The sequence below is a fragment of the Leuciscus leuciscus genome, assembly GCF_965113295.1.
Source record: "Leuciscus leuciscus genome assembly, chromosome: 10".
Classification (NCBI taxonomy): Eukaryota; Metazoa; Chordata; class Actinopteri; order Cypriniformes; family Leuciscidae; genus Leuciscus; species Leuciscus leuciscus.
In genome coordinates this window covers 12,384,159-12,411,656 of record NC_138734.1, presented here as the reverse complement: position 1 = coordinate 12,411,656, position 27,498 = coordinate 12,384,159, and the positions used below count along the sequence as shown (strand labels likewise).

At 38.9% G+C, this 27,498-nt stretch overlaps 3 protein-coding genes and 1 pseudogene across 4 annotated transcripts; 2 read left to right on the top strand and 2 right to left on the bottom strand.

Moving 5' to 3' along the window:
- Nucleotides 1-424: 424 nt before the first annotated feature.
- Nucleotides 425-9,661, top strand: LOC309508213 (serine/threonine-protein kinase pim-2-like). The gene is made up of 11 exons (XM_082182731.1): nt 425-900; nt 1,114-1,221; nt 2,397-2,474; nt 5,383-5,535; nt 6,764-6,925; nt 7,316-7,663; nt 7,855-7,949; nt 8,103-8,153; nt 8,396-8,774; nt 8,880-9,059; nt 9,254-9,661. Exons 1-11 carry the CDS (start codon nt 867-869, stop codon nt 9,355-9,357), a joined length of 1,692 nt encoding a protein of 563 aa, XP_082038857.1. The 5' UTR covers nt 425-866; the 3' UTR covers nt 9,358-9,661.
- A 1,054-nt stretch (nt 9,662-10,715) lies between these two features.
- Nucleotides 10,716-13,521, top strand: LOC309507485 (uncharacterized protein). Its single transcript, XM_082181681.1, has 5 exons — nt 10,716-10,807; nt 11,073-11,164; nt 11,302-11,381; nt 11,490-11,611; nt 12,311-13,521. Exons 1-5 carry the CDS (start codon nt 10,803-10,805, stop codon nt 12,345-12,347), a joined length of 336 nt encoding a protein of 111 aa, XP_082037807.1. The 5' UTR covers nt 10,716-10,802; the 3' UTR covers nt 12,348-13,521.
- Nucleotides 13,522-15,914: 2,393 nt separating this feature from the next.
- Nucleotides 15,915-26,121, bottom strand: LOC309508500 (threonine synthase-like 1; annotated as a pseudogene). Its single transcript has 2 exons — nt 23,763-26,121; nt 15,915-17,529 (listed from the first exon to the last, which is right to left on the bottom strand). The product of its transcript is annotated as a threonine synthase-like 1 (transcript).
- Nucleotides 17,535-23,531, bottom strand: LOC309508397 (uncharacterized protein). Its single transcript, XM_082183015.1, has 7 exons — nt 22,940-23,531; nt 22,190-22,418; nt 21,848-22,081; nt 19,773-19,914; nt 19,527-19,673; nt 19,182-19,408; nt 17,535-19,061 (listed from the first exon to the last, which is right to left on the bottom strand). The coding sequence occupies exons 1-7, from the start codon at nt 23,394-23,396 to the stop codon at nt 18,926-18,928; spliced, it is 1,572 nt and encodes a 523-aa protein (XP_082039141.1). The 5' UTR covers nt 23,397-23,531; the 3' UTR covers nt 17,535-18,925.
- Nucleotides 26,122-27,498: the final 1,377 nt, after the last annotated feature.

Below are 27,498 nucleotides of genomic sequence, written 5' to 3'. Positions count from 1 at the left end.
TTCACTTGCAGAGCAAATTTAGCACGTTTATAGTTAACTCAACTGGGTAGCAATTGTGAACAATTTTAATAGAGAATTCAAAAATAATGTGGATTTCTTCACCACTACTACTAACCGGTTGGATGGTGTATTAGTGATATTGAAAGCTGATTGGCCTTGATATATATGCGGAAAAGGGCCAATTTAATTATGAATTTATATGATGTCCGATTTATTCTCTCTTGTGCCTTTTTGCGCGCATTTTCCACGGGTTTTAATAATAAAACTGGTCTGAAAGAATGAAAATCATATTAAAGAAAACGTCATCATTAAGGTTGCAATTATTTAATAAATCAGAGTCGATGTGCGCGTGCATGCGTGGTTCGAATTTTAGTTGCTATGTAGGTTATGAATTCTGACTGCATATATATTTACACTCGAACCGGTCGCTGTCTGGGCGTGCGTGCATGTTATGATTCGAATGTTAGTTGCTATGGCGACGCGTTTTATGAATTCTGCGATCTGCATGTATCTCTCTGCTCGACGATCGACCGCTGTCTGTTGATTGAGAGACGAGGCGAATTAACAGACTGACTTTTGCGGAGAATTTTCTGGCCGAAACTTGCTACTTTGAAGCTTTTCCGGATTGCTGAGAGGAGACTTATATTCTTGAAGGACATCGGAGGATATATACTTTTTGAAAAACGATATATAATTTAATTATATTATATAATTCATATAATTTCTGATAATACTTTTGTTTGATATTTTTTTTCAGGGGAGTAACGTTATTTCTGAGGAGATTTCTATTGTATTGTATTGTATTGTCTTGTATTTTGTTTGTACCGATTTTATTGCAGTTTGGAGGAGGTTGGAGGAGGTTGGCGATGGCGCGTAATTTCATGATGGGCGAAAGAGGAAGTGAGTGCTTTAATTTTTTATTTATTTGTTATGGTGTGTTGTACAATGACTGACTGATCCCATTTGATCACATTTATTTGATTCATTGCATGTGAAATAAACTTGAATTGAATTTGAGTAACTTAACTGAAGTAAAAATCTGTAATTGACCACAGACATTGATTATTATGATTAAACTAACGTTATGTGATATGTGAAATATTCCATCCTTAGAGCACTCCAGATCCAGGAGAGCTGCTTTCGGTCAGACGGCTGGTCGGGAGGTTTGGACGTCCGATTCTGATGACCGTGATCAGGATCCGCTGCCCCGAGATGGACAAAGTAAAGGCGGCCACACACCGGACGCGCAGCTCAGCGCCGCGCCGCGCCACGTCTAGGACAACTGTCACCTGAAAATCCGATAACATCAGCAATTTTCTGATTTCTGTAAATAAATATAAAACTAAATGTATATTGCAGCACAGGGTGAGGTCCGTATATATATTAACTACGATTTGAGACACATACATGTAAATTTAATATAAAACTATGTAAATGGCGCTCTGTGGCGCGGCAGGATTTTGAACACGGTCCTGAGCCGCCGCGGACAGACGCCGAAAGGCGCCGCCGGTGTGTGTACTCTCATAGAGAATAGTGTGTTCGAATTTAAAAGACGTGGCGCTGCGCGGCGCGCCGCTGAGCTGCGCGTCCGGTGTGCGACCCCCTTAAGTTACACAATTTCCTTACTTGAGTGAAAGTAAGTTACAGATACTTCTGGTCAAATATTACTCAGTTACAAGTAAAAGTTGAAAAGACTGATTTTTACTTGAGTAAAAGTACAGAAGTACTTGTTTTTAAAAGTACTTAAGTATGAAAAATTAAAAGTAAATGTCAATGCATTGTTTTATTATTGTTTGTAATACTTACAGTACCTTATGCCTCTGAATCTATGCCTGCCTACCTACCCACCCTCATATCAATATATAATTTATTTCTAGAACACAGTTCCTGTAGTGGGATTGAATGTGAGATTGAATAAGTGCTCTCAATAACGTCCACAATAGTTTCGGGCTGTTCCCTCAAATAGTGCCCTATTTAAAGATTTTTGGCTTTTAGGATGAATATGTCAGCCACTGTTATAAGCTAGTGTGCTCCAAAACAATGACAAAATGAGCATTTAAAAGACCAAACCCAACATTGAAAATGAAAGTCAGATTGATGTCAGAATCCAACTACTTTCTACTCAAGGACCTTGACATAAATGTAACGTTAGTGGAGTAAAAAGTATGATACTTGTCTTTCAAATGTAGTGAAGTTAAAGTAAAATGTTTCCAGAAAAAATAGTACTCAAGTAAAGTACAGATACTCAAAAAGTGTACTTAAGTACAGTACTCAAATAAATGTACTTTGTTACTGTCCACCTCTGCCGCTGCCAGACCCGACCCAGACACAGAGCCAGGATCGTCCTGGATATTTACCATCTCTGTCTTCTGAGTTTTCTGTTTCTGTGTCCACAGGTCAGGCTCACGGGACGAGGGCGAAGCAGAACCCAGATGTTGGACGTCCGTCCACTTCATCTAACCACTCTCGCAGAGGTCAGAATAGGCTTTTAATAAAGATGTAATGGCTTAGTTTCTATTTCTATTTTCAATGGCTGATTTGTCAACTAAACCAACTAAATTAACGATAATACTTTATTTTGATGGTCCCTTTTGAACATTCTGTTGACTATACGTAACTTTGCAACTACATGTCGACTAACTCTCATTAGAGTATCAGTAGACTCTCTCCTTAATATCTGCAAACTCTTTATTGTAATGCTCCACCAACAGACACTTGTACTGACAACAAGTAACTTTTCAACTACATGTCAACTTATTTTAACCCTACCATTCTAATACTCTACTAATACAGGGTCCCCGCGGATCCTTAAAAAGTCTTAAAAGGTCTTAAATTCGATTTTTTTTATTTAAGGCCATAAAAAGTCTTATTTTTACTTATGAAAGGTCTTACATTTCAGATGACACTTTGACTTAGACTTATCTAAATGCTTTCGAAATTAAAACTATCTAATTAGCGTAGGCCTACGTATTATTATTTTTATTTCTATCTTTGTCATCTTTGTGGATTTGCTTGTTCACGTGACAATTCGCGTCACTTACGGCAGTATATTAGCCTACGTCTGTCTCCTGCACGCGAGAGGAGAGAAGAAAACGAGTAAATGTCAGTTCGATTGTAAGTTCATTCTTTATGTGCTTAGGAGTGTGCAATATTGTCTATGAACTATGATGATATTTTAATCATTGTTTTAACTATGTACGAGGCACTGCGAGTGCGAGCTGACATCACGTTTGTCTCTCAGGCTTGCTTTCACTGCGTGATGTGTCAGTGCAGTTATAGATGTCCCCAAATTAGTTTTTGTCTTATATTTATATCATATTATGTTGTTATATTAGAATATCAAATGATCAAGAGTGCCGTTTTCCTTTGCACAATTGCAAATGTGCTATTTATTTTATACAACAGTTAAATGAACAATAAAGTTAACATTGTGAGTTACTTTTTGGACACAATATTGTCAATTTTCACTTTATATCGCCGACGAGAATTTCATAATGAAGCCGTAGTCCAACAGACAGATTTGTTTTTTACTGAAATCCGCGTTTTGAACGAATCATTTTAACGATTCAATGAACAATCACTTGTTTTCTGAATGAATCAGCCGTTTGAACCATAGACATCATATAGATAGACGCCCTATCGACCGCTACTGCCTACTGGCGCGGGCGAGCCGTGGGGCCGCCATCTTAGACCGGTCACCCGCTCCACTCAGTGTAATCTGTATGGCAGGTGCAATGAGCTGTCAGCGCATTTAATTAATCATACCTCACTGAATACCGAACTGATTTTCACGCGGGTTTGTTTGCTGCAAAGGTCATTCATGTAGCTATTATACAGGACACATGGTTCGGCGTATTTTAATATTCATAGTAGGCTTAACAGTAATATAATATTCTGATATAAGATATAAAGTGACCAGACGTCCAAAATCAAAATATGTGATGTAGGATATAAGCTATTTTATAAATCACACACTATAAATATGATAAAGAAGCAGAAACAGATAGTTGCAGTAAAGTAAGATATTTTAATAAGTTGAAGAAACGTGTGTGTTTTACATTTACATTGCTTCCTGATATCACGTGCGCAAACACAAATAACCTATATTTATATATATATAAAACAGTTATGTCCGGTCGAACAATGTATGAATTAACTTAAGATTGGATTGCGGTAAAAGTAAGTTTCGTGCCTCTTACAAGTGCTTTCGAACTTCTTTCTGATCTGAATGGTATGTGGAGAACACTTGAGTTGAGGGAGGGAGAAAACACGCAACTGAATGCCTTTTCAAGCGTCTCAATACTTGAAAAACCACAGGAAACTACTTTTAAACACGAAATTACTTGATTTACAGAGGGTCTATTCGCACGTTTATAAACGTTAACGTTACCTGAGGTAATTTTCCTGGACCTTTTTACAGAAGGTAAAAGTCGCCGTAATCTTTACTGACATTGTCCGAAATGATTACTGAGATGGCACATTCGGACGGGACTAAAATAACCGAGAAGCTCTTGTAATTATTACTTTACCCCACCTCTCCATGTCAGGTGAACACCGGCTGGTGCAGTAAACATTGCCTAGCTAACGTTAGCTGGCTACGATATCAGTACAGTAATATCAAAGATCCTTGCTCCTTCTCAATTATCTGGTAATATTCTATTCACAAAATACAACCAATAGTACGGTAATGTTAAAAGTAATCCCCCGGGCCCTATTTGCGATGGTCCGCCGATTAGAACAGGAAAATACTCCACAGTGCTCTAGCATCTTCACTGCTGCCACGCAACGAAACTAGGAACACGACCGGTTTAAGATGGCGGCCGCATTTCTCAGTGCCCAGCGGCCAATAGGGCATCTAGTCTCTATATAATATCTATGGTTTGAACAAATCGGTTGAATAAATGACTCCAACAACTCGCTTATTAAGACAGTGACTTGCCGCCACCTACTGGTGGTTTTAGTTTCATATTTAAAGTATTCTTTAATTAAAACATAAAAAAACTGTACAGTAAATCATTAAATAATTTAAAAATATCATCTAATTATTATCGACAAAACGTTGAAAATATCGAGACATATTTTTGTCAATATTGCGCACCCCTAATGTACGGTATTCATTTTGATTTCTTCAGGTCTTAAAAAGGTCTTAAAAAGCCTTAAATTTGACTTTAAAAATTGTGCAGGTACCCTGTAATACTCTAATGAGAGTTAGTAGACATGTAGGTGCAATTTTACTTGTAGACAACTGAATGTCTGTTGGGAGGAGCATTTTACTATTAAGATTTGAATAGTAAAATGTAAGTTATATCATTATGTCATTGCTTAATTTGATGTCAGAGATGGGTCTAATAGTTGTTTTCATTAGTTTTTTCTTCATTTCAGAAAAAGCTCCAGAACGTCTTAGCCTCAGGATCTGGAAGGCTACGAAGGGACTTTTCAGCTGCTGTTCCGGTAGTGCTGTGACTGTTGTGGAGCGTTTTATTCCAGAACCATCGTCACCTTCTCCAGATCACTCCGGCGTCAAGCCAAATAATGGTAAATCATTATTTCTCCAACATTAACATCTAACCCTAACGGTCAACTAATACTCTACTAATACTCTAATGAGAGTTAGTAGACATGTGCAGTGTTACTTATAGACCAATTATAGGTTTGTAAACATCCGGGATGCGTGCGCATCGTGGTTGCAGAAAGACCCGTTTAACAGCTGATCCTTACACGGATACGGATAAGAATAATACTAATAGCTCGATTTAAAACATTTTATATTTAATTTTCGTAATGTTCTCCGCATATTTTTTTGACCACTTTTGGTCCCGACATGCGCAGTAGAACCTGCGTGACGCCGTGTGACGTAGGGTGATAATTCCCCTATAGACTTATAGAATGTCTTAAAGGGACCAAAATAAAGTGAAACCAATTTTTTCCAACATTCATCTGACATTTTCGGAACATTCCGAGAACATTCAAAAGTAACGTTCCCATAATGAAAAATTATAAAATAGAATGTTCCTTTAACCAAGATAAAACATTTTTGAAACGTTGAAAAAACTGGACGTTTTGAACGTTCAGGGAACATTTAGAAATAATGTTTTCTTAATTGAATGGGAATGTTAGCAAAACGTTCTCAATAAGGCATGAGCTCGATGGCTGTCTGACACACACCAGAAACACACGCACAGAAAGCCGCTTCACAGACAGCATACGATCCAGAAAAGAATTCAATTTCACCACTTATTGCTCTTGAATTGTCAAAAACATGCAAAATTGTCAAAATGGCTGTCGTGCCGAGTATTACAGAGTCAGTTATGTCATAAATAAGACATTGCTATGCATTTAATAAATGTGTTTAATAAAATATATCTATATTTAGATATGGCCCATATGATCTTTACCATTACAAGAACTGAGCCACATGTGCCAGAGTTGGCCAAATGAAGCCTGGAAATGTATGTTTTCTTTTTAATTAAAGATCAGATAAAATAAGAAAAATAACTTTAGCGTTGAATCGGAATCACCTCGTAATCGTGATAATAGTGAAATAAAATTACTATTAATATTGTGAAATAATATGTTGGGACATTTATGCAGGCATTAAGCAGAAGTCAGGTGGATAGCGTGAACAATTCCCATTACTTTAGATTTGTAACTTTACAGATAAGATTTGAATAGTAAAATGTAAGTTATATCATTATGTCATTGCTTAATTTGACGTCAGAGATGGGTTTAATAGTTGTTTTCATTTGTTTTTTCTTCATTTCAGAAAAAGCTCCAGAACGAATGAAGAAACCTGGTCGTTTCCGTAAGCGCTGGAGGGGTTTTTTCAGCAGAAATGTTGTGGAGCCTTTTATTCCTCCAGCAGATCCTGTTTCTGAACCATCATCGTCACCTTCTCCAGATCACTCCGGCGTCAAGCCAAATCATGGTAAATCATTATTTCTCCATCATTATTTTAAACAGTATTATCTTGTTTTCCACTCAAAATAAGGCTTGTTTTTACAGAATATTAAAATGATTTCCCCCATTATAAAATAATTTTCTCGACCAGCGCTGACATTTTTTAAATAAAACAATGGATCTAGCAACAGACACTCTACTAACTATAAGTCTACTAATACTCTACTAATACTCTAATGAGAGTTAGTAGACATGTAGGTGCAATGTTACTGATAGACTTATAGAATGTTTTAAAGGGACCAAAATAAAGTGAAACCAAAGTAACAATTTGATGTGACCACTGACATTGATAATTAATATAATAAAAATAAAAAAATAATAAAAACAGTTTTTGATATCTGAAATGTTCCATCCTCAGGTCGCTCTGGATCCCGGAGAACTGTTTCCACAGATTCCTCTCCGGGCATCACGCCATCCTCAGCTTGGTCCTCACCCTGGTCCTCACCCCCCCCTGAGGCCCATGTCGAGAGAGGAAGTAGAGAGTTGTTGAGTCTGAGCAGCCGAGGCTCGGACAGCGTCGAGGGGAGCTGGAGTGGCGATGGATCGGAGAGCCCAAGCGACAAGGGTTTGTCCAGGTCCAACAGCTTCGAAGGGTTTCTGTGTCCTCCGCTGCCGGGTCAAGTACCTGTCGAGCCAACAGAGACATCAACTGGCCGAACTGCTCGGCGTGCCGTGGACGCTTCTCCTGTGAACGAGAGCTCAACAGGTGAGACTGAAATAAGGCTTGGCAGTGCAAAGTCTACAGATAGAGATTTAGCTATTTCATGCATAACTGAGTCAAGTTTTTAACACGTCCGATCACATTTACTGTTGCTCGACCAGCACTGATATTTTTTAAATAAAACAATGGATCTAGCAAGCTAATAATTGTCTCATATTTTTCTGTTTGTTTTTCAGAGTCCTTTGAGTCTCTCTATAACGTGGAAAAGTTAATTGGATCCGGAGTATTTGGCAGGGTTTTCCTGGGAACACGCAAATTTGATGGCAAAAAGGTAAATCTTACTGAATTGTACAAACATTTTGCTCTTGCATGCATCAAAACACATTTAAAACAATTTACAGATGGTTTAATACTTAATACAAAGCCAGGTGCTTGAAAACTGTTACTGTTATTGAAACTGTTTTTTTGTTTTTTTTTTGTGCAGGTTGCCATCAAGCGGATACGCAAGATTGACAATGATCGTTATCTTTATATTGTAAGTTGGCCAAAACCTGAATGTGTATTGAGTTGTTTAAGTGCAGATTACTTTAGTTAATACACCCGTAGGAAGCATTAGGTATAAATGTGATCAACAAATAAGCCTAGAGGCACCAAATAACTTTGAGCTGAAAAGGCTCTTTTGAACGCATCTAAAAAGATCAAAGAATAGTACATTTCAAAATGATGTTTTCTTCAGATTTTTACCCAGCTAACCTTCTGTCTGCTTCTTCTCTCTAGCCTGGGAATCGCGAACCTCTCGTTACAGAAGTGGCGCTGCTGATGATGATGAGGCGAGAACCCATAAGCCCCTTCGTCATACAACTGTACGAGTGGTTTGAACATCCTAAAGAATTCTCTCTGGTTATGGAGTATCCGGAGGCCTACGAGACCTTGTATGACATAATCACTCGTCAACCTTGGAGTGAATGGTTCTCACGGGTCGTCATGAGACAGGCTGTGCGGGCAGTGCTACACTGCATCCATCATGGTGTTTTCCATAATGACATTCATGCTGAGAATTTCCTGTTTGAGAAAGACACGCTAGATCTCAAGCTGATAGACTTTGGCTGCGGTCAGCTATTTAGTAGTGAAGGCTACGAGAGCAACAGATACAGGGGTGAGCATTTTGGGAGTGTGGAAACCTGAAGCTAGTGACTTACAAATTTTTTGATGATGCTTTAAAAAAAAAAAGCTCAACAATGTGCAAATGTCTTCCTTACAGGATTTCGGGAATACTGCCCACCTGAAGTCATTACAGAACCTCGATTCCACGCCGTCCCAGCAAACGTCTGGTCTCTAGGAGTGTTGCTGTACGAGTTGTCGAACTTTTGTCTTCCTTTTCGTAATAGAACGGAAATCACACAAGCCGAAGTTACATTTCAGAACCCCAACTTATCCAAACGTGAGTGAATAATGATGATAACATTGATAAACACACATAAAGCAAACGAGTTGTACAGAAAGTTAAAGGTTATAGTGTGTCAGAATTTTTATATATACTGTAGCTCAACGTACACCGAGAGCATCGCTGTTTTCAAAAATGCCAGGTCACATGGTCATGACTAACCAGCTCTCTCCTTATTAAAATGTGTACAGACTGCAGGGATTTGATTGGACAGTGTCTTGCTCTGGATCCAGCTGAACGCCCCAGCTTGGAGCAGATGTTACAACATCCATGGTTTGTTCGTACACTACGCTAGATTGGAGAAGCTGAGGAGATTCACTCGATCAGTTTCAGGTGTGTGGAAGTGTAACAAGCAGAGTAGGATTATTATCTTTTGTCTTAAATTCTGGATTATTTGTAGTGAGATTTTCAAATTTGTGTTCATTGTAATGTTCTTGTTATAGTCAAATCACCTTCATTTATATAGCGCTTGATACTATATGATAATGGTAAATCATTATTTCTCCAACATTATTTTAAAAAGTATTATCTTGTTTTCCACAAAAAAATAAGGCTTGTTTTTACAGAATATTAAAATTATTTCCCCCATTATAATATTATTTTCTCGACCAGCGCTGACATTTTTTAAATAAAACAATGGATCTAGATAAAGTGAAACCAAAGTAACAATTTGATGTGACCACTGACATTGATCATTAATATGATAAAAAAATAAATAAAAAAAAAACAGTTTTTGATATCTGAAATGTTCCATCCTCAGGTCGCTCCAAATCCTGGAAAACTGCTTCCACAGATTTTTCTCCGGGCATCACATCCGCCATCGCTGCACTGACGAGAATGTCTCCCAAGCGTTGGGCTGGATGTAATAATCCACATAGCCTCTCTCTATTTACTCCCGAAATCTGAACCGCTGAAGACGAGGTGGATTAAGTTTGTTTTTGAAGAAAATGCTCCCTCAACTCTACCAAAATTCGTTTATGTCTGCTCGAATCATTTTACACCGGACAGCTTTTTGAATGAGGCTCAGTATAAAGCAGGTTTTGCAAAAAAATGGCTCCTGAAGGATGTAGCAGTGCCAACTGTTCGTGATCCAGCTACACATCTAGAAGTATGTATTACGCGTTGGTTTTCCAAATTGCCTTTGAATTTGTCAAGTTCATAATAACATGTTAGACTTATAAAGTTTGTGATAGCATGTGATAGCACCATGAGTCCAGCTATGTTGTTATTTTTTTATCGCGCTGATAGTGGAATCTTGATTTGTTAAGGACAGCACATCAGAACAGAGCAGCCAAACCAGAGATGTTGCTTGCCAGACAGACGCAAAACCGCTGACCAAGTCTGTTGGTACTCAGTCATCAATGAAGACGTTTCATGTTCGCTACAGGAGTTCAGGTATGTTTATGTATTACATGATACTGCTTATACAGAGGACCTATAACTAGTCTTGTTACACAATAAGTGTCACATAACAGTAACACACAACTACTTTGTATATTACAGGTGTCCAGACGACAGATACAGTTTCAGACATTGACAGTTTGTCACCAGCAGCTGGTTTAATATTTAGGACCTCTACACCTATAAAGTGGCCATCAAAGAGACCTCGTGTGGAACTGGAGGAAGAGGATGACGAAGAAACCCTATGGACACATCATCTGTAGTAGCACCTGAAGAGCAAGATTATACATTTGATCCAGCAGAGACGGACACAACTTTAACGGAGACAGCAGAGCAGACATGTCGTAAGTTTCAAAACTGTGCATTTGTTTTAGAACAGGGGTGTCAAACTGAGTTCCTTGTTGGCCACAGCACTGCAGAGTTTACCTCTAATCATTATTAAACACACCTGAGGCAGCTAATCAACTCTCTAAGGCTCATTAAAAAAGTTGATCCTTCTGGAACTGAGTTTAACACCCCTGGTTCAGAATTGTATTATTTTTATTATTATTATATTTTGTTACTTTTGTATTTAATATTTGTTAACCAGTACGAGTTTTTGTTTCTTAGTGCTCAAGCAAAATGGCAAAATGAGACGCTAGATCGCCTGAGTGAAAGGGAAAGGGTCATCGTTGGAGGTGACATGAGGGCTGACTCACCAGGTACATAGTTGTAAATAAGAAGGATGCATGGATGCTCGGGTATTTTCCGGATCATGAAGCATAACATGCATAGGTAGTATCTAACTGAATTCAATGCACTCGTGGTAATAATGCTTTGTGTAATATTACTTTCAAAGGCCACTCTGCAAAGTTTGGAAGCTATACATTGATGGACCTTCAGACCAACACCGTTGTGGACACACCAGAGCTGGTTCAGGTGGGAGAGAAGAAATATCAGTATTTAAAAAAAGTACATTTTTGAGAAGTTTAAAACTTCTGGTTTGTCTAAGATGATTGTTTCGTTCCCTATTCTTGTCTATTTCAGAGTAACGAAGTGGGAGGAAGCTACCACATGGAAAAAGGATTACAGAGGAGCCTTGCCCTGTTGGAAGCTCGTGGTGTTACTCTGGAGTGTATTGTAACTGACCGCCACCCACAAATACAAAAGTACCTTAGAGCATAGTTCGAATTACAGGGGGTACTGGGGGGTACTATACCCCCCAATGAAGACCCAGTAGGGGACAGAAATATCAGTTTTGGGGGGGGGTCAGATAATTTTTCTGATATTGTGAAAAAATATAATTACAGTTACAATACAAGTCAACTCCTATTTTCACTGTAGGAACATTTTAATGTAAAGCGATTTCAGACACCCCTATTGTGGACCGTACCATTTTTAACCTCCGTGGCTAGAAGCAACGGAGATAGAGAACGACTTCACCTTCTCAAGCAAGTGTCAACGTTGAATGACAAAACGCTAGTTTCATAAAGTATCATTCTTTTCAACATTCCTTATTTGTATATTCAAAAATATTTTAAATAATCTAATTTAATAGTTCTAATTTTTCAATGTAAATGATTTAATTTTATTGGTAACAGCCTAGTTGTTACGGCATCCAGTCTCCGTGATTCTCCCTGTACTCAATCTCGAGCGCCCTCTCCAGAATACTAAGAGCATTGCATACTTCTCCTAGTATGGATCATTTATGATTACGCTGCACCTGTTCTGAATGATCACTGATTACTCATACTATATCTTACTCACTCACTCAGCGTCCTGTGCGAAGTATTGTTTCACCCTGTGTTGCATGTCTGAGCGTTTTCCTGAATTATCCTTGCCTTACTTGTTTCCTCAATTGTCTGCAGCCTGACTTCTGACCCAAGCCTGTTCCCCGGACTCTGATTCTCGCTGCCTGCCCTGAACTTCTGCCCGTCTCTTCATTCCGTCGTCTGCCGCCTGCCCCGACCCCTGCCCGTTCCTGGATTCTGGCCATTCGGCTTATTCGTTTTGCCTGGCTTAACTGGTCAATAAACATTGTTGCATATGGATCTGTCTCTGCCTCCTGAATCGCAACACTAGTGTCTAATTATTTTAATTGAATATATTTATCAAATTTAAGAATTTGAAATGAAAGATGGAGCATACATTTAATAAAATTAGGGGAAAATGCCCTTTATAAAGGTACAAAAAATGATTCTGAGTGTTTTCAAACAGTGATGTAATGAAACATTGACAATTTAAGCTTGAAGGGAGTAAAGCCTCTGTTTAGGCTATTAAGGAAATGTAATTTTGCCAAAAGAAGAACTTTTATTTTAAATAAATGTTCATTTTAAATCAGCCTACTTCAGTGTGATGTTACCATATTATCATGCTTAACACTAAGAATTTGAATAATTGTAATGTGCTGATCAGATGCAGATATCTAAATCAAAGAATATAGGCGGTTTGCGGGTGGATTTTTTTATTTTTAATAGTGGATTCGGGCGACTCAAAGTGCACCAGATTAATGAATTTATCTTTAAAATGTACAAAATTTTCTTACGGGGGGGCATGCCCCCGGACCCCCCTAGAGGTACCAATCTCCACCAACAGAAAAAATTGTGGAAAACACATTAGGCTATATGATGATCTACAAAAAAATACACATTTTTATTATCTTATTATTAAAATAAATTATTATGATTTTACCACCTGCGCCACATTTTGAGGCAGGAAAACCCTGAAATAGGCAATAGGCTTCTTGTAAAGGTATTACTATTTACTAGTAATTAGAATGGTATTTCAGTGCACTTAACTTCTAACTTTTGGGAGTTGATCAAAACAGTTCTCTTTTGGATATATAATAACAATGAGATATTCTGTAGCCTATACTGATTATCAGTTTGTCGCATGTTTAGACCTTGTATGTGTGTTGCACAACACATGTTGCACTTGGCGATCACGGTGGGGATTGATATGGTAGTGGACCATGATGGTCATAGAAGAAGTGAAGGAGCAGTACCCCCCAATTATGGTGGGGTAATTCACACTCTGCCTCAGAGAACATAACATCAACCAGTTTTATGATGTGTGGCACATCGAAAAAGGTTTTATTCAATAACATAGATTTTAATTAAGAAATTGTGACAGTTTATAGGCATATCACAAATATTTAGTAGTGGCAAACTGTGAACATCACTGTTTTTATTCTCAGCAGTAAAATGCTTGTCTATATTTTTATTTACAGGGATTGTGAGGAAACTTGAAAACATTTCCAAGATGAAAAATTACGGAACTGGCAGAGAAGCATTAAAAACCACATTTACTGGACTGCATCATCTTCAACCACTGGACCAGAAAGAGTGGCAAAATGGAAATCGATTCTGAACCATGTCAGGAACGTACACAGAGGATCCAAACTTTCCTGCTCGTCTACATCATCTAAAGGGAAGCAGAGATAGAAACAAGTGGCTTGTTGCCAGTATGATACTGTAAACAAATATTATTTTTATGCAACACGACATGTACATTTTTTTTTTAAAAAGGGACTATTAGTCGAAGTGTAAATAACCTAAAATTAAAGTTATAGTTGTAATTAATGCAATTTTTGTATAATTTCTCATAGGAACTCAGGCATTCTACAAGCTGGAGAAAGTGATGACAAACACGCGGATTTTGAGGGACATCACCAAACTAAGTCCACATCACCAGACTTCATCTTTGGAGTCATTTCATAGTGACATTCTACGGTTTGCCCCAAAAAATGTGGTGTTCCCATTTCTTGGAATGTTGTGCAGGTAATTGAACTGCTGTTAAAATAACTTTACATCACTATAGGCTATTTTCCTGAATTGTGTCTGTGCACTTGCAGACTAAACCTGGCTGAACCTTTCATTACAATGAAAATGCTGGTCGTGCACAAGCAACATCATCAACAGGATATACATTTATAAATACATTTTGTTTTATTGCACAGAGTACCTAGATGACCTGCAGGACCTAATATTTGGGCATGTTTTTGTGGACCCTGCTCCATACATGGATGAGGTACTTAAGATACCCATACTATCAGACCTTTGTGCGGAGTATGAGCGGCCAGACAAGGAGGAGGTCATCTCCACCATGGTGTCCAGATTCAATCATCAGCTGGTAGGAAACCAACATATCTGCCCTGATCATCTGGAAACTCACGGCGAACCCTCATCACCACACAGGCTGGAATCACGACACGTACCCGACGGCCAAGGAAACCCCAGCACCAGCTCACAAAGGAGTGATATGCCAGAAACCTGTAACGACTAAAACACAGGCACATGTACAGATAGTACTTTATTTTTCAGCAATGTCTTTGTTTTGTTATAGCACAGCCTATGCTTCATTTTGTGCTTTCTTATAATTCTATGAAGACTCCTGAAGTTATTTCTTACTATTGTATATAAAATGTCAAATATTCACTAGTTTGTTTACAGTATGTATTGGTTTTGTAGAATCGGCAATGTTTATTTAATTACAAGAATAAAGTAAGATCCATCCACTAATTATTTATACAAATTGTGAAATAATTTTCTTGTATTTGCAGAGTGTATTGTGATATTAATAAATATTAAGTTTGTTCTGCCATATGTGTTGTCAATTTCATGGTTGCAATTCAGAATATAGCTAAGTTTTTACTTTTGTGCAGTCAGTATGTGTAGGTTGATTGTAGATGTAAATATATTATTATATTATATAGCCCTGCATTAACATTTTCAAACTTTAATAAAATATAAAAACTTGACATAACATTTAAAAACACTATCGACACTTACTGTACAATTCCACGTAGACGCAAGGTTCCATTAGCCTGGAAATCCAGACCTAAATCTAACTCGCTGAGCAAACTCAACTTGTGCTCTCGTGAGAACTCTGGAATACCAGGGTAAGGTTCCATAGTCGGCTCGATAAATGTATGCATTCTGAAGAGAATACACGTTTAAACAAACAGGATTCAATCCAGGATGCTCAGTCATTATATATATATATATAAAGATATTGGGAAGAATGTTGATAAAGCAAACCGGTTTGGTTACCATTGACTTCTACTACATGAAGGGGAAAAAAACTGATTAATTTCTCAATATTATTATTATTATTATTTTATTTGTATTTTTTTGTGTTTGACAGAATAAAGAAAGTAATTGAGGTCTGGAACAACATGAGTGTTTGAGTGAATGATGATGAAACTATCTCTTCAAGAGGGAAAAACTTTTTGTTTGCCTTGTCAGTTTATTTATTTGTATTTCAACCCTTAAAGAAATAAGCTACACATGTCAACAACAGCAATAGGAATAAAAATGATCAATAAATTATTTTTATTAATAATATTCAAAAAGAATAATTCCACCAAGTAATATTTCATTATGTAACTGTAGACTGTTTGCTGTTGCCAGCAATTAAGCAACTATCAGTATAAACAGGTTTTTTAATAAAGTTATCAACACTAAATTAATAAAACATCTGAGAGATTATGATAAAGTACAATTAAGACTAGTTTATGGACTTACATGAAAAGCATTTGAACTATATCTCATGACTTTAGATTTGATGGAAGTATAATGTTTGGGGTTTCTTGACAGACTTTGCCATCAAGTGGACATGTGCAGGTACTGCAGGTTTCACTGGACTCTCAGAAATGAGTCTTGTATCATAGTTTCTACTTCATCTGTGAGCTTGTTATAGTCAGCCTGACATACTTTATGTGGATGATGTCCACTGTTTCCCATGCACTTCAGCAGAGCGTCATGCATCTGCTCTCGGCCTCCAATGCTGCAGAGTTTATCCAACTGCTCAACAGGATCCGGTGGGATATCTTGACACTGAAGGGCTTTTAAGACAGCCGGAGCAAACTTCCCGTGGTGTGCAGTGGAGCATATCACAAGGTGCAGTGGAGCATATCGCAGGTTTTGTCATGTATACGATCGGCGACTACTTTCCCAACCGCTGTGTGAGTGTCCATTATGAAGCCTGTTGTAGTGTGCACCTCCTGTATGGCCCTCAAACAGTCTTCTTCAGAGCACCAACCAGCTTGAAGTTCCAGATTTATCTTCTGCCGTAAAGTCTCCGACACTTTAAAGATGCGCTCTCTTTCTAGATTCAAAAACAGATCTCTGACAAGACTTCCATCCCCACCGGAAGCGTGATGGATGAACCTCTCAAGGTTGGAAGACTTCAGGATATCAATGGCAGGAGAGTTTGAAACCTGCAGCTTCCGGTTGCGGAGATCATACTTGCCACTAGCGATGAAGTCGGATATGATGCAGTTATGATTGGATGCACAGATCACCTTCCGTATGGGTATTCCCATTTGTTTGGCATACAGGGCTGACATGGCATTGCCAAAGTTTCCGGTAGGGATGCACACGTCAATGGGGTCTCCGAAAGTCAGCGTGCGATTTCTAAGCAGGTCCATGTACGCCGAGCAGTGATAGACCACCTGAGGGAGCAGTCGGGCCCAGTTTATCGAGTTTGCGGTGCTGAGAACCGTGGCATATTCCACAGCTAAATGTCCGATCAAGCTCGAGTCCCCAAACATTCGTTTAATGCTCCTCTGGCAGAAGTCAAAATTGGACAGGACGCTGATGGACTTGGCATTGCCCTCCTGAAATCCTGTCATCTGTAGCTTCTGAATCTCACTCACTCCGTTCTCAGGGAAAACCACAAGCACGCCGATCCTCTCCCGGTCACTGTCTTTAAGATTTCTGAAGCCGTTCAGCACCGCGCTTCCGGTATCTCCAGATGTGGCCACTAGAATCAGGTAGTTGCACATCTGTGGCGGGCAGTGGGCAAACAGCTGAGGCATCAACTGCAGTGCCAGGTCTTTAAACGAGGCAGTTGGGCCGTGAAAGAGTTCTAGAAGATACTGATGATCAGTGAGGTGCTTTAGAGGCACAACCGACTGATCGGCGAAGTTCTGGCCGTAAGCACGACACACCATTGTGCTCAATTCTACAGGGGACACATCCATAGGATGGATACAGTTTTCCAGTATGGCCACAGCTCTCGTGGCATGGCTGGATATTCTCAACCATTCTGAAGGTTCCAGTTTGGGGAAACCTTTTTTTGGTACGTAAAGCATACCTGTCAAGTTTTGGATTTGAAAATAAGGGAAATTTTCCGGCGCCCACCGCGAGCAGTCCCACCACCCCAACCAAGCTCCAGTATCCCTTACATTTTAAGACAGGTGTACAAGAAAGCTAAAATCACCACTTGTCAACCACTTTTAAACTACAATTGGCTTTATGCACAGCTGCACTACTTCCTGAACTTCAGCCAGCTCCTTTGTTTCCTGTCTGCCATTATTGGACAAACTGATTAATCCAGGTGTGTCTGATTATTGTTGTTGTGACTACTGAGGTCAGGCACACCTGGATTAATCAGTTTGTCCAATAATGGCAGACAGGAAACAAAGGAGCTGGCTGAAGTTCAGGAAGTAGTGCCGTTGTGCATGAAGCCAATGATAGGCCTACCTTTGTAGACATTGACATGCTGTGAACATTCATTATATCCTAAATGAAAACACAAAAGGGTATATATGAAGAGCATTTATTGAAAGGCTTATTTGCATATTTTCTGTTCATTTAACATTGCTTGTCTTTACATTTACATTTTATTTTCATTCCACACATTCTTTTCATTTCATATTGTTTTTGTTTTACAGTTTTTCCTTTTCATTTCACATAACTTTTCTTTACTCTTTTAGTGAGTTGTTGTACAAATTTGTAGCAGACTTTGCATTCTTTAAGACTGTTTTGGAAGGAGTGTATTTGTGGGCTGGGCCAGAGTGGTTCATTTTACATGAGAGTAGAGCGCAAACAGTTCTGTTGTCTAACGTCATCCTATTCTCTGTAACAATCTTTCGTACCATGCTAAACACCCTTTCTGAACTTGCATTGCTATGGGGAATGCATAGTAAAGCCTTCATAAGTTTTGGCAGCTCACTGAACCTCATGTCCTTTCCTACCAGGCCCCAGAATCTGTCGATTCTTTCTTCTTGGGGGAGTTGCTTACTATCTGTCACCTGATAGTCTGTGAATTCCTCTCTCATCTTATCCTCTTTCAACCTCAACTGAGGGAACAGGGCCCCTAGCCTTTCCACTGTAAAGTAAAACAAGTGTTTGACTGAACATTGCAGATCTAAACAAGTATCAAGTATACTGTGCCAATTAATTGTTTGGTTATCAATGGGGAACTGTCCCCAGAGGATGTTGTTATGATGCGATGTAAAGCCTTTTGAGACAAATTGTTTGAAAAAATGGGCTTTACAGATAAATTTGCCTTGCCTTGCCTAATATCAATAGGCTTTATGCACAACTGCATTACTTCCTGGACTTAAGCCAGCTCCTTTATTTCCTGTCTTACATTATTGGACAAACTGATTAATCCAGGTGTGTCTGACCATTGCTAGGGTGGTTGCTAGGGTAAGTAGTGGAGCTGGGCATAAAGCCTATTGGAAACTGTTTTTATTATCTACCTGTCCCTGGAGTTATGTTAAGACGAGCTACAGGGTCCAGCACTTTCAGGTCCCTCAAGAGTGGATGGTCGAGGGGAAAGGAGGAGAACATCTTCTTAAGCACTGCCTCATAGAAGCTTCTCACAGTTCTACAACAGCATAAGAGTGAAAAAAATGCATTAGTGGTAATATTTTAGGCACACTACAGCCTCTACTCTCATACTGTTAAAAGATGATATCATAATATAACTACTGGGTAATATACTCACTGAAAGATTTTCTTCTCGGCTGACACAGGGAGCTCAGCGCTTCTCATGAATGCCTTTGTGTCTGCTCCGATAAAAAGATCTTCATCAGCCAACTGATGTCCATCTCCATACTCCACCTCCCTGAGAGGTACAGCCACGATTGCCCTGGCTGGTATGAGGTAGCCCATGATCCTCTTCATCAGCCTGCACATCTCCTCTTCAAGTCTGTGAATTTGTATTCCCTCTGACTGCAGATAATATCAATGGTCACAACAAAATAACAGTGAAATAAGAATGCTACAATAAGCACAAACATTTAGTTATATCCTATTATTCACTCATTCACTCAATATCATTGACACCCACCTGGAAGGCAATGTTAAATTCAGATAAAGGCTTAAGGGCAGCACTCAGGAACAGGAAGTAGGTCTTCACGATTGGATAACGCAGATGGCTTGCCAGATCACGCACTTTAACACTCCTCTCCACCTCTTCATGACTGTTAAAGTAGGCCTACAGTACATAGAGATACAGGGTGGCAATACATGGTTAAAATTGAAATATAGCATGGTAAACTGTGTAGATATCTGCTGAGTGGAGTTACCATCCTACCTGTAGTGCATCCCACTGGTTCAGCACCCTCTGGATGCAGGTTAACAGACTCAGCCATCTGGTGCTGCAGTACCTGAGGAGCTTCAGGTGATCTGAATCAGTGAAGTCTACAAACTCTTTGTAGACTTCACATCTTTTTGCACTGAGAGATAGAAAATTACTCTGTTAGTGGTTGGAATTGTGAGTGTGTGTGTGTGTGAAGAATATGAAATGCAGGCCTACAAGGCTACCTTGTGCATGAGTTAGCCACATGCAATGTTGTTACATTGTAACACATTGTTGTTACATTGTAACCGTGGGACACGGTGAAAGAAATGACTAATATGAACTCTAGTAAGAAGGAATTAAATGTGCAGAATGATTTGGATAAGGCTAATGATCTTAACATCTTTTATAAACGTTTTGATTTGAATTGTGAAACAAATGTGACCTGCTGTAAAGAGCTGTCTATGTCAATACCATGTGACCCAATACAGGATAGAATAATAATAAACCCTAAAGATGTCACTGCAGTTTTAAAAAAGTTGAATACGAATAAGGCTAGTGGACCTGATGGTATTTCATCTTTTATTTTGAAAACATTCTCGGATGAGCTAACTCCGGCTTGGTGCCCCTTATTTCAATTTTCTGTGGATACATGTACTATTCCCATTATCTGGAAGACATCAGTTGTCATTCCGTTGCCCAAAAAATCATGCCCACAGCAAAATGATGACTATAGACCAGTAGCGCTGACTTCTATAGTGATGAAATCATTAGAACGTATAATGGTTGGTAAATTAAGGAGTGAGGTACAGCATCTTTTGGACCCGTATCAATTTGCCTATAATAATGGCAGGGGTACTGATGATGCTTTAATTACAACTGTACACTCCATCTTAAAGCACTTGGAAAATCCATTAGGTTATGTTCGTTTATTATTTATGGATTTTAGTTCTGCATTTAATTGTATTCTTCCGCAGACAATGTTAAGTAAACTACATCAGATGGAAGTGAACCCCTTCATTATTAAATGGTATGGTTCTTTCGTGACAGAAAGGAGGCAGCAGGTGAGAGTTAACTCCACTCTTTCTGATATGATTAACATAAGTACAGGTGCCCCTCAAGGCTGTGTAAGCTCGCCCTTACTTTTTATATTATATACAAATGAATGCAGAAATATTGATAGGAATAATTTTATTATTAAATTTTCAGATGATACGGCCATACTTAGTTTACTCTATAACAATTCAGATATTGGTATTTATAAACAGGAGATAGAGGAGATGGTGAAGTGGTGCAATAAGCATAACTTGCTCCTTAATGTTAATAAAACCAAAGAAATGATTTTTGACCCTAGGTCTATAGGCGATCAGAGCCCTATTTTAATTGAAGGAGTACCGATTGAACAAGTAATAACATATACATTTTTAGGAATTCAATTAGATAAACAGTTACAGTGGTCACATCAAGTGGAGTATGTTTCCTCAAAAATATGTCAGCGACTATATTTTTTAAGAAGACTAAGAGTTCATGGCGTTGACAAGGATATTATGCTACTGTTTTATAAGGCAGCTATTGAGTCTATTGTCCGATATGGTATTGTAGCTTGGTTTGGTAACCTGTCAGTTAAATTAAAATCACAGCTCCAAACATTGATTAAAAGGGCAGGAAAAATAATTGGACAATTGCCACCGACTACTCTTAATGAGCTTTTTGAGGAGGCGGTGAGGAAACAGAGCTTAAAAATTACTAACGATCCGAATCATGTCCTCTACAGTGAGTATGAGATGATGCCCTCAGGCAGAAGGTACAGGTTACCAAACTGCAGACTGAATAGGTTTAAATTTTCATTTGTACCACTCTCTATAAAAATATTGAACAACAACAAATAGGGTGTGTGGGTTAGCTGCTAAGGTGGTTTAATTATGTGTAGGCAAATCATGTTATGTGTTATGTATATTGTGTTGCATCTGTTATCTCGAATGCCCAAGATGAATTTCTCCGTCAGGAGACAATAAAGGCTAAACAATCAACAATCAATCAACACACAACATTAGGTGAGAGAAATAGCAGGCCTATATGTATGCATTTACCTTCTATCAAAGTGGGTGTATATCCCCACCAGGATGTCTTCCACTGGTACCTGGGCTGCTCTGATGCCACAGCCAGTGGCCAGCTGTACCAGGTGACAGATGCAGCCAAGGTCCTGGACGTGGGGCTGGCTGGTCTTCAGTCTGCTGATGACCGAGTTATGGCGGCCTTTCATAACACTCGCATTATCAGAGTTAAAGGCAATCAGGTGGTTATCCCATGGGATGCCTCTTTTTCTATTGGAAACAGGAAAAAAATGCCACAAAACGTCTCAGACAAAATGTAAGGTTGTAATTAAATACAATCTACTAAACATGTCAACAACACAGTGCAGTTCCCCTTACCTTAATGCTTCACTAAGCTTTTCATACAGATTTTCTGCATTTCCTACATTGCATGTAGGCATCTCCAGGAATCTTGTAGAGACCTGCAGAGTGGCCTCATCGTAGAGTCTAGTCAGGATGACGAATTCTTTTTCTGTTTTTCTATTGTTCGATTCGTTGCACATCAGTGAAAAGGGCTGAGATCGGCATGTTTTGGCCAACTCGTCCTCTAGTTCTGCTGCTATGGCACCTGTTGAGTGTCCAGTAATTAGCTAGTAAGTTAGCCTACAACACATGCCATGGGTTAATGCTCAAATGCATGGGCGTCAGTTTGGTTTGAAATGTGCTGGGTACAGAGACGCATTCGGAAGTGCATTTTCAGAAGTGCTGGGTACAATGACGCATTCATTTTTTTCTCTCTTTCGCGCAGGGTCGCTCGCTCAACACAGAAAATATGTGGAATAAGGGCTGCTTCCGACTAAAAGTTTTTTTTCTAGTCGACTAGTAGGCTAGTTGTTCATTTAAGTCATTCATAAGACGTCTAAATGTGTCTAAATACGCTGTGAATGGGAATGTGCATTATACGCTGAGTTTCGGTTCATTTATGAGACAAACTCCAGTTCACTCGCCGGCGCCTCCATGTCCCCACCGAACTCAACGCCTATGCTCAAATGTTAGAATATTCAAACACATTTCAAACCCATTTGATACCGTTTTAGCAAACGTACAGTAGCCCAGCAGTAAGAAAGATAGGTATGTTAGCTAACTTACCTTTGATGATTTGAGTAGCCTTAGTTTTTCCCGTTGAGTATTTTCGTGCAATAGCAGAGTCCGGGAACATGTCAGCTACACACTTGTTGAAGTCGTCGTGGAAGGAGAAAGGAATGTTGTTTTTGGCACACAGCATTGCCATTTTTACCTCTGCACGTATGACCTGGTGGTCTGCATCGGTGGCATTTCTCGTCACGAATGCTGACATCGCCTGGGCATGTTTTTGTCCCTCTAGCCCGCGCTTGTGCTTGGCGGATTTCTCGTGCTGAGAAACATCATTCCTTCCCCCGTGTGAGATGCTAAAATCACAGTTACAAAACTTGCAAAACGCGTGACTGTCCCCCACCCTGCTCCTCTTCAGAAAATTAAATTCGCCGTCCCATTGATCACAGTATTTACATGCGATTTTAGATTTTTTGGCAGGAGTGCCTTCCGAGAAGGTCGTAGCGTCCATCATTCGTCTCAGTTGTATTTTTTTTTCTGTTTTTTCCCGCGTTGTCACTCATCATCTGACCTCACACACTAACCTCGCGACAACTGCCACCTACAGTAGGCTACTGCAGGTGGCAGTTATCGCGAGACTAGTGACAGAGCTCAGATTGGTAATGTTTTTTAGGTTTTTTTTACTCCGCCCGGGCCCGGGGTATTATTATTTTTTAATAATTATTAAATTCTTTTTTAAAAAACGTAAACAAATTTTTTTTAATAACGCAGGTTAAAATACGGGATATTTACGGGTAAATACTAATACGGGAGGACGGCGGGAAAGAAGGGTAAAATACGGGACTTTCCCGGCCAAAACGGGATACTTGACAGGTATGACATAAAGCCCTCCATCTGGTGCAAGACCCTCTATGACGACATCACTGAAGAACTTGGGGTCACTTGACATTTGGCTCCTCGTTGAAACAAACACCTCTGATTCTGAATCCTCATATCTGAGCAGAGTCCTTAGGACTTTATCAGCCACGTCCTCCACGGAGTCTCCCGTCCCACAAAGGACTCTCGCATCTAGCCATTTCTCATAAAACTGCTTCCTGTAATGTAATATCTCTCTCATAGAAACACCAGCATCCTGACCCACAATCCTGTTCACCTTCATTCGAGAGAGTCTCTGCATGATATCTTCTGTGTCCACATCCAGGTACACGGCCAGTCCAGAGCGCTTCAGGTGCCGCATGGCGTCCGAATGCAGGGGATTGGAGCCGGTCAGAGAGATGACACTTCCTGTGGCTGCAAACCTGCACACTGCTTTACCTTCTTCTTCAATAAAACCATCACCACCAATTTCAGAGAGCTTGTCTGCCACACTCATTCCCCACGTCCTTTCGAGAACATCGTCATCTATATCAATAACAGGCATACCTAGTCTGTGTCCCAGAATCCGCCCTACACAGGTCTTCCCTGCTCCAGGAGGACCCATCAGGAGAATGTTTCTTTCATGCGGTTTAGAGTTTTGATTTGATAGCCGTGCTGTAGTGAAGTATGAAGGAGCAAATAGCAGGTGGGTCCTCAGCTTGCTCACTTTAGCCAACAGCTGGCCGAAACTTGCAGGGATCATCTTGGAAAAAAGATCAAATAATCTAGGAAGCAGAAATATGTTTCAGAATTAAAATCATGTCAGTAGATTACAGATAATTTGCTAAAATACAAAATGTAATGTTTAGGCCTGGTTTCACAGACAGGGCTTAGAGTAAGCCAGGATTAGGCCTTAGTTAAATTAGAGCATTTGAGTAGCTTTAATAAACGTGTCTTAGAAAAAACATGACTGGTGTGCATCTTGAAACAAAACAATGGCACTGACATATTTTAAGATATGTCAGTGCAAGATGCTTTTAGTTAAAACAGCTCAAACATACATTTTAGTCTGGGACTATCTTAAGACTTGTCTGTGAAACTGAGGGATATTGTATAGGCCTTTATCGCAACACAATAGAACGCTGGAAGTAGTGGCGAAGCAGTGTACGGCGTCTTCCGGTTATTGCACTGGACTACTTCGCTCTCGCATCTGCCAAAAGTTTCTTTTTTTGTTTTGTTTTCTTGATTCCATTTTAATGGTTTGATTAAATTGCTTTTCATCTAAAGGTGTAACTACTTAACCACCGGAAGTGCGAGTACACTGCTTGGTGATTTCGAACGTTCCAAAACCAGGAAATGAGATAAAGGCCTATTGGTTTAATCTATGTAAAGATTTGTTTTAATAAAGACACAGCCCGTCCCAATGGAACCCTAGGCCTTCGACGTCTTTCTCCAGTTCCACGCTTTCATGACATAACGCTGCTTTGTCTGTCGGGTGTAAGTCTGCTTCCTTCTGAAACCTAAAATGACAAATGGGACACCCTGCAGTCTTGTGGAACACCACAGATGCACATGAAGTGTGCCGTTTAGAACAGGGCCTTAAAAGTCACAATGAAACGGAAGTATAGACAGATCTTTTCTTCTGCATTGTGATATCTTAATGTAACAAATTATTGAAAGGAATAATAGTAGGACTTTCTTCACGCCCAGACTAAACTTACCAATTCACAAAATTAACGGAATGCATACCTGATATAAAAAATTGGATGACTAGTAATTTCCTACTACTTAATTCTGAAAAAACAGAGATTCTAATTATTGGACAAAAAACTCCCTCACGTAATAACCTAGAATACTGTCTAACACTTGATGGCTGCTCTGTTAAGTCTTCATCGTTGGTTAGGAACCTGGGTGTGCTCTTTGATACCAATCTTTCATTTGAAAGTCACGTGTCTAGTATCTGTAAAACCGCATTTTTCCATCTTAAAAATATATCTAAATTACGTCATATGCTCTCAATGACAAATGCGGAACAATTAGTTCATGCGTTCATGACATCAAGGCTAGATTATTGTAATGCTCTACTGGGTGGTTGCCCTGCACGCTTAATAAACAAATTACAGCTAGTTCAAAACGCAGCAGCTCGAGTTCTTACCAGAACCAGGAAGTATGACCATATTAGCCCTGTTCTGTCAACACTGCATTGGCTCCCTATTAAACATCGTATACATTTTAAAATACTGCTGATTACTTACAAAGCACTAAATGGTTTAGCTCCGCAGTACTTGAGCGAGCTCTTAACGCATTATAGTCCTTCACGTCTATTGCGATCTCAAAATTCCGGCCAGTTAATACAGGGTGTCTACAGATAACAAGTTAAATTTAAGACTTTTTAAGACCTTTTTAATGCCACTTTGAATTAAATTTAAGACCAAACCTGTGAAGGAAATACACATTATATTGCATACGTACATGTAATATTTAACCTAAGTAATTGAAATAATTTAATATTAACTACTTGTTTATTGAACTAAAATCAATGTAACATTTGCAATCGTGAGAATATTCAGCAAAATAGCTCCCGTCATGTTATGTTACTTAACTATATCACATGTTAGAAATAAATAAAAAAATCAACATTTAGAATTTTTACCTCAGTATGTTTCTTCTGTGAGTTTTTTTATGTGTGCCGTTATGCTCATTTGTTTTGATTTCTTACTATAAAATCTATCACAGAGACAAGCAGAGCGAGCCTCAACAGCGTTACCAGAAAAAGCCTACATTATCATTATCAATAGCTGTTTAAGTAATAAAATCTGAATCACTCGCGATTCGATGCTTCACTGGTTATTTGACGGACATTAGGTCCGTCAGACTGGAGAAATTTTAGCGGTAATGCAGGGTTTATACAGAGATTCTTAAATTGAATTTACTACCTTTTTACCACCTATTTTACTACCAACACGGCTTCAAACTTCAACTGTAGCAGTGTTAAGTGTTAAGTAAAGTGACAAGTAAAGACATGAAATATCTTTCCAAAATGAATTAATAACATATTTAATCACAATTTAATGAGGCAATTATAACTTAATTTCAACACTGGGAGGGAGAGATAGAGAACCAGAGAGACTTAAACCTCTGTCTTTGGGTCCGACTCAAAATAAAAATAAATTAATGGAAGTTTAGTAAGGAAATAGGCCTGCACACGTAAGTTACCCTAATTGAAAACCATATAGACCAGGGGTGTCCAAACTTTTTTTAGTGAGGGCCAAATACAGAAAAATAAACAAAGAGCCGGGCCACACACTAGAGGTGACATATTGACACAATACACAATACTTTATTTTTACAACCTGGCTATAAAACGCTATAAATCCATCCATATTTTTTTCCAAAACGCTATAAATCCATCCATATTTTTTTCCAAAACGCTATAAATCCATCCATATTTTTTTCCAAAACGCTATTAATCCATCCAGATTTTTTTTTCAAAACGCTATAAATCCATCCAGATTTTTTTCCAAAACGCTATTAATCCATATTTCCCCCCCCAAAATTGTCTTTTTTAAAAGTATTTTGTCTTTTATTTCGTGTTTGCATTTGAGGAAAAAAACATGTTATGTAGCCTAACCGTTCGTTCTCCATTAAGGATGCTTTTAAAACTTTCACAGAGACATCAAACAGAAAACACAAAGCCTCTCTTTGAAACGAATTTCGTTTTGTATTAATTTTATCTTCATTTTAATCCATGTTTCATTATT

Coding starts and splice junctions, on each gene's coding strand:
- LOC309507485 (XM_082181681.1), top strand. Junction 11,165..11,301: donor CATGAGGGCTGACTCACCAG/GTACATAGTTGT, acceptor TTACTTTCAAAG/GCCACTCTGCAAAGTTTGGA. Junction 11,612..12,310: donor CGCCACCCACAAATACAAAA/GTACCTTAGAGC, acceptor AATTGTCTGCAG/CCTGACTTCTGACCCAAGCC.
- LOC309508397 (XM_082183015.1), bottom strand. CDS start 23,396: ATGATGGACGCTACGACCTTCTCGGAAGGCACTCCTGCCAAAAAATCT. Junction 19,915..21,847: donor TACACCCACTTTGATAGAAG/GTAAATGCATAC, acceptor TCTATCTCTCAG/TGCAAAAAGATGTGAAGTCT. Junction 19,674..19,772: donor ACCAGTGGGATGCACTACAG/GTAGGATGGTAA, acceptor TATGTACTGTAG/GCCTACTTTAACAGTCATGA.
- LOC309508213 (XM_082182731.1), top strand. CDS start 867: ATGGCGCGTAATTTCATGATGGGCGAAAGAGGAA. Junction 7,950..8,102: donor GCAAATTTGATGGCAAAAAG/GTAAATCTTACT, acceptor TTTTTTGTGCAG/GTTGCCATCAAGCGGATACG. Junction 9,060..9,253: donor GAACCCCAACTTATCCAAAC/GTGAGTGAATAA, acceptor AAATGTGTACAG/ACTGCAGGGATTTGATTGGA.